This window comes from Capsicum annuum, chromosome 8, assembly GCF_002878395.1.
Source record: "Capsicum annuum cultivar UCD-10X-F1 chromosome 8, UCD10Xv1.1, whole genome shotgun sequence".
NCBI lineage: Eukaryota > Viridiplantae > Streptophyta > Magnoliopsida > Solanales > Solanaceae > Capsicum > Capsicum annuum.
This window is the reverse complement of record NC_061118.1, coordinates 14,913,580-14,924,744: the sequence shown is the minus strand read 5'-3', so window position 1 is coordinate 14,924,744 and position 11,165 is coordinate 14,913,580. Positions and strand designations below refer to the sequence as shown.

The following is an 11,165-nucleotide window of genomic DNA, read 5'->3' as shown; positions in this document are numbered from 1 at the left end:
AATTCACTTTCTACTGTATATGATTTCTTTCTCAAGCAAATCAAAGTAGATGTTTGTACTGTTTGCAACCAACAAACATTAATTAAAATCTCAATATTATTAAGAAATCCTAACACCTATTAAATCTTGAGTGATCAGCACATAATCATGACCTAACCCTAGATCCCATAATTCTGGTCAACAGAGTTTAGCCACTCATGATACAAAGAAGAAAACACATAATTGAATTCATAATTGAGAAGATTAACTTATAGAGATAAATAATAATTAGTGAATTGTAGATTAGATCAGAAAGGCAAATCCCTAAAATAGTTGTATTGTTCAAATCCAAAAATATAGAGAAAAAAAATTGAGAAATATTCTCCAAGACTCAAAGTATCGAACTTTATTTTAAATAATGATGATGATAAATGAATGCCTGAGTGAATGAATTCCTCTATAAAACCCTAAACAAAGCTTTAAATAATTCAACCAAATAAGGAAATAAAATTAAAGTTGCAGGTTTTTCTCATAATAGACAATGACATCCGTGACAGCTTATCAGGAGTCTGATGGCTTATCACGAATGTCATCAGCTCCTCTGCACTTTTGGCTTCTACTGTCTAAGCCTAACTACAATGTTGATGCCTTATCACCATCCTGACGGCTTATCACTGATGTTGTCAGCTCCTCTGCAATTTTGTCTCTTGCTGCCTAAGGCTAACGACGACGTTGACACCTTATCACCAACCTAACGGCTTATTATAAATGTCGTCACATAAATGTCTCCAACTCCCATTCTCTATTTATGGCTGACAACATCCTTGACAACTTCTCACCAGGCTGATGACTTATCATGAACGTCGTCAGCCACACTTATTCTATATTTTGCTTCACTTTTCATCCTTTTTCCTTCCATTATTGTTGGTTCTCCTATATCTCAACATTTACTACCAAAATCAAAGTAAACTAATAAAAAACAACTAAAGTTGCTCAAGACCTTACAATTATTTATTGTTAAAAGCCTCAAATGTGTTACTGTAGGCTCACACATCAACACCCTCAACTTAAACAGTTGCTTATCCTCAAGAAGCCATAACATAACTAAGAGAAGACACAGTACAATTTGGTAGTAAATACTCATGCTAGTTCTGAATACATTCACCACCTCCAAGGTCAGTCAATTTTAAAGCTCGCTGTTGATGTTTTGAAAAATAACCATGCAACTCACAAGAATTAAGATACGACAAATATTTAGCAATAACAACCATGCCATACCAAGATCACACTTATCTGAACAAGTCACTAACTAGAAATATATACAGTGTACCCTCACAACAAAGAAATCCCCTTTTCACTAATATTAGAATTCAAATACATAAATAGAGGGATAAAATAAGAATCACTCTCAGAATAAAATTCCAAACACTGCATGTCAAATGCCATAGGCTTGCCCTTATGGTCAGTACCCAAGTTTTCAGACAGGTCAGTTAGGATCACTATAGGGCTTTTCTTGAGCTTGTAACTTAGGCCAAGGGCTGGTATGATATTCATGGGTATTTTAGAGTGACTATGCCTTCTTGACACTACACTAAACTCTCAGGGTTTCAACTCTCAACCTTCTCTTTTTCCTTTCTTTTATAGATCACACATGCTCAAAATGGATGCGGTGTTTTCAATTATTGCATTATCTTTTTATCATCTTTTACACAGCTTTCTCATTTCTTATTCCTTTTTCACCGTACCCAACTTTTTATTATTTTCTTTTATTCTTCCTCTTCTCATACTCATTTTGTATCACGCACCCCTATAATAGCCACCCTCAACTTAGGTTGGTTGTCTAAGTCAAGGTGCACAGTGTCCAAGGAGGACCAGGGCCAAAAAAGGTTCGTTGTGATGTAAACAGAAAGGTGAGAGGTGTCATAGAAAGAAATTGGCTAATTAGGCTCTAATAGGGATCAAGGGATATTATTCACATTAGGAAGGTCATTTAGGCTAAAAATGGACTAATCATCAAAAATGGCCTATGATCCTTTCCTAACTCCTATCCTATTACCATGGCAAGACTAACCGAGCAAGTTCTAAATTCAACACACAACGAGAACTGAGTAAGACCTTACACACACATGGCATACAAGTATCTTTCATATCACTACTTATCTGGTTCATTTACTTGTTTAACAAAGGTTATTCAGTTTCCAGACTAATGCCATAAAAAGATGGATAGTGGTCACAAATGGATGCAATTCACATAGTAGACAATATATCAGACCAATGGAGAGGTACTTAAATATTACAAAACAAGCTAACTTTCTCAAGTATTTGTATTACTCCTAATTATCTACAAAATATGCTACAACAACAACCTACCCTACACCCTTAACTTAAAATAAAAAATAAACTGCTCAAAGGGTTAGAGTATGCCTGATGGGGGCCTTTAATCTGATTCCACGCATAAGAGGAAGTAGGAAGTAGGAAAAGTCTCTTGATTATGAATTGCAAACCCACGCACAAGGGAACTTGTTTTCTTGAAGTGTTTTGCAAAGAGTAGGAGATAAACTAAATAAAGGAAAGAAATAAACTAAAGGAAAATAATTAAAACTAGCTAAAATTTTAAATGGTTTCTGTGTTGGGTCGGGTCAGATTTTATTTAAACTAGGCCCAAAATTTAGCTTTTAAGGCTTTTGGCTGACGACGACTTATGATGGCTTATCATAAGTGTGATAGCCTATCACAAACATTGTCACCCCTAAGAAGATGTTGGCTTAAGTTTGGCCTATCTGACGACATTTCTGATAGTTTATCATAGTTGTGACGGCTTATCAGAGATGTCATCATGGCCTTTTAGCTGACCTCCTTATTTTTGACCTTCTCTGTACTAAATCCTAATTATTAAAGTAAAAACACTTGCTTAAACATAAAAACTTTAGGTTGCCGCCCAGTAGCGCCTGATTACTATCGCAACATGACTTGGTTGTCTTGACTACTCAGACTTTACCAAGACAACCTGTTGGTACCCCGTTACCATAATCATAGAAGACATCAATGATTGAGAAAAAAATCATCTTCATGTTGTTGAGTCATGGATGAGTGTATTTTAAAGCGTGCTTCTTTTTCATTAAACCTGAACTTTAGCTCATTCAACTCCATGCCTACTAGCACTCTCTTAGTTGCAGGTAATGGCCTAACCAAGATGATGGGCACATCAAAATCCAGTTCATAAAATAGGACCACAAAATCAGCAGGCAGAATAAAATCGGCTACCTTTACCAAAACATCGTGTAGGATGCTCACAGGCTGCTTCACAGATCTGTCTGCCATTACCAACTGCATATTTTTTTGGGTAGGATCCTCCAAACCCAATTTCTTATACACAGCCAGTGACATTAAATTTATACTAGTTCCCAGATCGCATAGTGCTTTTGTGACCTTTAGGGGGCCAAAAGTATATGGGATGGTAAACGCTCCCAGATCTTCCTTTTTCTGCCCTAAAAACCTTGTACATATAGCACCACAATGGAGAAGATTATTCTCTAGCTCATGGCTAACCTTCCATTTTTTGGTTACAAGGTCTTTCATGAACTTCGCATAGCCTGGAATTTGCTCAAGTGCCTCAACCAAAGGCACATTAATTGTCAATTGCTTGAGCATGGCCATGAATTTGCTGAATTTTGTATCATCAGCCTTTTTCTTCAATCATTTAGGAAAGAGAGGTGGTGGTCTTAGAATATATTTCAACATCACTTCCTCTTTCTTCTCTTTTTATTTCTCTAAAGCATTAACAAAACTATCCACCTTCTCAGACTCCACTAGTTTTCTTTCTTTAGATTCATCAACAACAACCTCACCATCTATAGATTTTCCCATAGAAGGGCCAGGTAAGATCTTACCACTCCTAGTGGTAATCTCGATACATGAGCTATCATTCTACGGATTCTAAATCGTATATCTATGTAAAGTACCACTTTTTATTTGGTTTAGTGTTGCAAAAAGTTGGCTCATCTACTTCTCTAACTGCTTGATAAAAGTGGAGTGTGAACTAACCAACTTACTCAGGGTAGAGAATTCACTCTTCATAATGGTTACCCCTGAGTTGGTATCCTCAACTCCCTTCAAATGTTTTTCCATCATGTCCTCCATAGATATCTTCCCAGATGTAGTTGGTGCAACATCCCGACTTCCCAGAGAAACATACAAACCAATCTTATCATTATTGCTTCTCCAGTTTCCTTGCTGCTTATCTTTATAATTAGGCTTGTCATAAAATTTCTAACCTTGATTCCCTTGGCTATTGCCTTAGAAACCCCTTAATTATTAACATAATTTGCCTCCTTATCCTCATTAATAGAAATAGTACATTGAGATTCCACAACCTTAACCTTTTTAGTCTTACCTGACACCATGTGCTTGATCAGCAAGTCCATATGAGTCTTTAATTAGGCCATGTCTTGGTCTTACTCCTCATCCCTTCTGCACTGCTCCACAGTTATACCACCAGAAATAGTTGGGCTAGTTACCACAGAATCCCTGGTATGGCAAGCTCGACTCTGTTTGGTCATTCTATTCAGCATGTCTGAAGCATCTTAAAAAGAAAGGTCAATAAATGAACCACCTAAATCATTATCTACAATTGTCTTTTTCACAAAGTTAAAAGCTCTGTACAAAGTCTCCATCAACTGTAAGTCTGTCATGTTGTGGTTCGGTCATTATTCCATCTTCTTCTTGAATCTCTCCCAAGTTTTATGCAATTCTTTAGTCGAGAGCTGCCTGAAGTTGTTAATTTCATCCCTCAACTGTACCTTCCTAGAGGGTGGAAAGAACCGATCTAGGAATGCCTCTTTCAACTATCTCCAGTTGGTTATAGAATTGGGCTCTAGCTCATTTAACCACATTGATGCCTTCCCAGAAAGAGACAATAGAAACAATCTCAATCAGATCACATTCTAGCTCACTCTCGGATTATCAAAATATTTACTAATGGTGATAAAGTTCACCAAGTGCATGTTTGGATCATCACTAGGTAAGCCTCCAAACAACCCCTTCAGATTTAGGAGTTGAATCATAGTACTTGTTATGCTGAATTTTACACCAGGTGCCAACGGTGGAGGAATGATAGCACCCGTTGCACCTTCTCCATCCATTCCTTCCTCATCATCATCAACCTCATAATGGATAAGTCATTAACCATACCTTCCTCTGACTTGATGGTTTCTAGCAAAATTTCATTGCACTGGTGTATGAATTTGCTCTGCTCACCTTGGGTTTTGAGGATTCAGAAATTCCTCATCACCTAAGTCTTCATCATCATGGTTCAGGTGATGTACTTGTTGACCCTGGTTTAGTACGTTCACCTGAGCCTTGGCCAAGGCTGCCAATCTATCAGCCTCCTGTTGTTCTGCCATTTTCCCGATCAGCTGAGGTTCCGGATTAATTGGTAATAAAAGTTCTTTGGAACTTCTTGTTTTTGGCATAAACAACAAGGAAAGTGTAATATACAAAAACAAAAAATAAACATAAATCTAGGAAACCTAACTAACAGTCAATCAGCGCACACAACATTCAGTTTACGACTGTATTCTCCAGCAACGGTGCCATTTTTATTAACACTCAAACTACACTCTTGAATGGGTGTAAGCGATCGTTGTCAATATAAAACCCAACTAGGTTGGGGTCGAATCCCACAGGGAATATGGTGTGAACTCAAGTCGTTTGTGATTTAATTTACTGATAGTTTAACATTTCCTAAAATGGGGGTTTAAGTTTCACAAATGATTGTTTGTCACTTTAATATCAATCTTTGTGACCAAGATTTTATGAATAACAAGAATTATGTTCACTAAGGCTCACGGTACATGACTGATACTAAAGATGACTCAAGATTGTCACGGTGGTTAGGATAACAAGCTATTTTTATCGATGATATGCTCAAATATCTCTCGACCTCTTTAAGAGTCTAATTTCCTAATCCTCTCAGACTTGGGAAATCGCTATTCACTGCCCAAATTTTACCTCAGGTTAATCAACCTTGTTACGATGCTGATTATTAAACAAAGTATTTACGAGTCCCTGTTGATAATTCACTTCCTACTGTATATGATTTCTTTCTCAAGCAAATCAAAGTAGGTGTGTCTACTGTTTGCAACCAACAGACGTTAATTAAAATCTCAAAATTATCAAGAAATCCTAACACCAATTAAATTTTGAGTGTTTAACACATCATAATGACCTAACCCTAGATCCCATAATTTAGGTTAACGGAATTTAGCCACTCTTGATGCATAGAACGAAACACATAATTGAATTCATAATTGAGAAGATTAACTTATAGAGTTGAATAATAATTAGTGAATCATAGATTAGATCACAAAGGAAAATCCCCAAAATAGTTGTATTGTTTGATTCCAATAAGATAGAGAAAAAAATATTGAAAAATATTCTCCACGACTCAAAGTATCGAACTCTCTTTTGAATAATGATGATGATTAATGAATGCCTTTAGAAAACCCTAAAACAAAGCTTTAAATAGTTCAACCCAAATAAGGAAAATAAATTAAAGTTGCAGTTTTTCTCGGAATAGATAATGACATACATGACAGCTTATCAGGAGTCTGATGGCTTATCATGGATGTCATTAGCTCCTCTGCACTTTTGTCTTCTGCTGTCTAAGGCTGACGATGAAGTTGATGCCTTATCACCATCCTGATGGCTTATCACTGATGTCGTCAGCTCCTCTGCAATTTTGGCTTCTGCTGCCTAAGGCAGACGACGATGTTGATGTCTTATCACCAACCCGATGGCTTATCAGGAACGTCGTCACAAAAATGTCTTCAACTCCCATTCAATGTTTAAGGCTGACGGCATCCTTGATAGCTTATCACCAAGATGACGACTTATCATTAATGTCATCAGCCACACTTGTCCTTTATTTTGCTTCACTTTTAAGAATTTTTGTTTCCATTATTGTTGGTTCTCCTATATGTCAATATTGTCTGCATAAATCAAAGTAAACTAATCAAAAACTACTAAAGTTGCTCAAGACCTTACAATTATTTAGAGTTAAAAGCCCCAAATATGTTAGCGCAGGCTAACGCATCACTAGTCTAAAGAGCTACAAGCTAGGATCAATTACATCATGTAATAGCATCAAATAGTATCAATAACTTCAAGTAGTGATGGAAATAGCAACAACAATATTAATATAAATATAATGAATATGCGGTACCAAAATGAAAATCAATAGAAAGTACCACTCAAGGGACATAATAAGGCAAATGTACGAAGATAAATGGGACTCAAACCCAAAATCTACACCCATATGGAGAAAATATCAATACAGGTCTACCTCATCGACTACCAAATGAAATAAATATAGGGATGGTCATATAATCATCAATTCAATAACATGGCACAAACAATCAATATGAGCTCATCAAGGCATATAATATTCAATGGGTACAAAGCCGCAATACACATACTGAAAAAGGTAAATATTGGGGAAATAAAAGCACACCAATCACGGTGACATCCATAACCATATGTCTGACGAATGTACTACAGAACAAATCTAAATGGGTCCAAACAAAAACCGATCGACCTAATTATTAACTTAAGTGCTAACTGAACTTTCTCTAACTAAAGGTGCCATAATCTTCATAAGGCCAATCTGAATGAGATGAAAGAGTAGTAATACCATATTGAGAACACTCTCTATAGTCATAATAAACTCTTAAACCACCAACATGGAGAGAACATAAAATGGGGGAAAATTATTGGCCAACTGATGCTGAGAGCACACTCTACTACCAATGATCATCTTTTAGTAATCATATCCAGTCTCAAAAACTCTAGTCTAGTGAGGAATACACGCTCGCCCTTTCTGATTGACTAACTCATATTTAGGGCACTCTCTGAGCTAGTGTCCTGTCATGACATATCCAAAATAAGATCCTTGAATACTTTGAGATACTAACCCTATTAATCAAGGGTGGTTTCCATGGCTTGAAGACCCATACCAAAATAGCTGCAAGGTTTGATTGGGACTCTATCCACTATGATCATTATGACTGATCTAAGTACAACTCATAGTTAGAAATTCTATCAGAATAGAGCTCATATGCTGCAAGTAAAGATGAAGTCTATTGGAAGGATCCTCACTTTCGGATAAAATACCAATAGCAAAATACTAAAGGCATGGCCTTTTGCCGCCACCTCCATAAGTCTCAATACATAATTCTTTTTGGCCCTCGCATAATCAACAATCTAAGGGGAAGAAGGGCTAGCAGTAATCAGGTGCTCCAAAACCAAGAAGAGTGACCATGCTAATTCTTAATTAAATCTACCTAGCATGCCCTACTCAAAGAGATATAACACAGGAAAATGCCTTGCCTACTAAATATCCAATCTCATACTTAAAACTACTAAGAATCATGGAAAACATCAATAGATCCAACAATGGTTTGAGAACTACTTGATGAATCAAATGTCATCCATGGCTCATAAGGATCTACAATATGACTCGGATTCCCGATGCTGAACCTCCAAGGGATGAAGTATTCATATGCTTTATAGGAGCCTAGGCTAGTCCCAAAACTATTGGCTAATGCTGAAGATCTTTAATATTTAGATCTAACTCTCTAGTCTAACGCTACACTAAAGCTCAAAAAACATGCACTGAAGTCTCGTTATCATAAATTGACCATCTTGCATTACTCATTTAAGGAAAAATAGAGTCATACATTGGGCTTTAGGCTCATACAAATATGGATACATGACAAGGAGTCAAGAAATTAATTTTTTAAGAATGACTCGGTAGCCTCCTAAAGATAGGTTACAGACGTCTCCACACCGATCCACAAGATTCTACTAAACAAATAGCTCTTGTACTAATTCACCAGTAAATCTTGCTCCAATACAAATTTATCACGACCTAATTTCTTAGATCATAATGGCTCTTACTATAACCCAACAATAGGCAAGCCAAACCCATAGTCCGGAATGGTCAATCAAGGACTACCCAACTAAATAAAGAAAAGAATAAGAAATAGATTAAGAAGAAGATCAAATGCATAATATACTTCCAAAACCTTATGGTATCAGAATAATATCAACTAATAATACAAAAGTACAAAGTAAAAAACCAAGGGAATTGCACTGATATAATTTATTTCTAAATACAACATAGAGACTTGTCTAATACATAAGAGGGAGGAAAGTAATACTCTAAATGTCAGGATCTCACTCTAAGTATGTAATACCATGGCTGTACTGCCCGGTATATGTATCAATAGGGATAACCCATACTGTGATCTGAAGGCTACAAAAGTATAGTATAAGTACCAAATATATGATACTCAATAGGCAACTGTCGAATGAGCTCCTAAGATTATACCGATGTACATATAACATATAAAATGAAAAACTATACCTAAATATCCAAAAACTACATAAGATAACCAATGAGATAATAAGGATAAACTAACCTATTCATGGCTCTGAGACAAACATATTAAGCCTGAGGAAGTAGAAATAATGCACTATTCAATTTAAGCCATACTTAGGAATCTTAATGATAATGGTGGAAAGAAGATACATATATGTATATAAGGGCAAAGAATAAGTATATAATCTGAGCAAATAAAGAAAAGAAGATATATACGATAATACCCTAGTTACATATAAATAAGTATGCGTATATATATATATATAAGTATAAATATGGTCTTCTTAAGGTATAGCCTATGTCATTAGACTAGCATTCTAGGATCTCATAATCATAGCAAGATTTAGTACTGACATACTCAAGGTTTCTAGTCTAATCATTAAATCATGAGATAATTATGTATAATAATGAAATCATAAGATAGAAGAGGCCAAAAACATACCTCAAGTCTCATTATCAAACCAATAATCAATATGTTACAAACTAGCCATAATAATAATAATCATAACAATGATAGCAACAATATCAATGACAATGAGAGTAACCAGCTAGTTTGGATAACCAATACCTAACTAAGCCTATCACGTGCCCTTACTGTGCAGGCTCAGAAGGTTCTCAATCAAAATACAATACACTAAAAGGCATAATCATCACCCATACCAATCCAACCTCTCATACGAGATTATAGATATATGCATATACTGGTGATAGGAAATGCGCATGCAAGTATGAATTCAATAAAATCTGTAATACCATAACCAGTGAGTATAATGAACATCATGAAATCATCATCATATAAAAATCATCATCACCATCATCATAATAGTCATCTTCTAGCCTTGCCAAGTATATATATATATTTTCCACGCATAAGGTTAGCCAAACTCAAACTGGAAGATGTACACATATGTATATCAATATAATCATCTTTCATCCTTGTCGGGTATCCATACATCATTAAAACCATCCTTCTACCTTAATGTGTATGAATGAATAGTCCTAATATCATTCGGCCTTGCCGAGTCTAATCAAATAATCATAATATCCTCCGTCATTGTCAAGTATCATCACATGATCATAACGCCCTCCAGCCTTGCCGATTACCATCACATCATCATTATATCCAAATCAATATCATTAATAGACAGCAAGCCCTATGAAGGCTAAAGTATATAGCAAGCCCACGAGGGCTAAAGTAAAGAGAAAGTCCTATGATGGCTAAAGTATATAAACATTAAAAAGAAAACAAGGTAGAATATATTTCCATAACTCATCGTTCATCGTCAATGTCATATTCTAAATAAGCATATATACATAACATGAATATTATAACTATCATCGGGTTTATCCAAAATTTATATGATCAATAGAATATATTCCTCCATCTTATACTAGAGAGATGTGTATTTAGATAAGTAGTACATACACAGACTTATGTCGTGGGTAAATGAGTGTAAATTCATAAGTCTTTTTTAGGAGTAAACTTTGAGACTAAACCATTAATAAAGTGTAGAAAGGGTCGAATCTCTCATGACTGGAGTAATTAGTAGTATCAAATTATAGATCATAAGATGTCTCGTTCATAACTTTTAAGCATCATTCGTAATCTCTTTACATATATGTTATTCATTATGATAGTCATTTATTATTATGAAGAAATTCATTTTAAGGTAGAAAGGAGACTTTAACCCTTAATTAGTGAAATAGTTATAAGATTATAATCCAATTAGAATAAAATCAATCATTG

General features: G+C 35.5%; 1 protein-coding gene across 1 annotated transcript; it reads right to left on the bottom strand.

The window, feature by feature from the left end:
- Window positions 1-3,021: 3,021 nt before the first annotated feature.
- Window positions 3,022-5,381, bottom strand: LOC107879130. Its single transcript, XM_016726238.1, has 2 exons — window positions 5,236-5,381; window positions 3,022-3,475 (listed from the first exon to the last, which is right to left on the bottom strand). The coding sequence occupies exons 1-2, from the start codon at window positions 5,379-5,381 to the stop codon at window positions 3,022-3,024; spliced, it is 600 nt and encodes a 199-aa protein (XP_016581724.1).
- Between the last annotated feature and the right edge of the window lie 5,784 nt (window positions 5,382-11,165).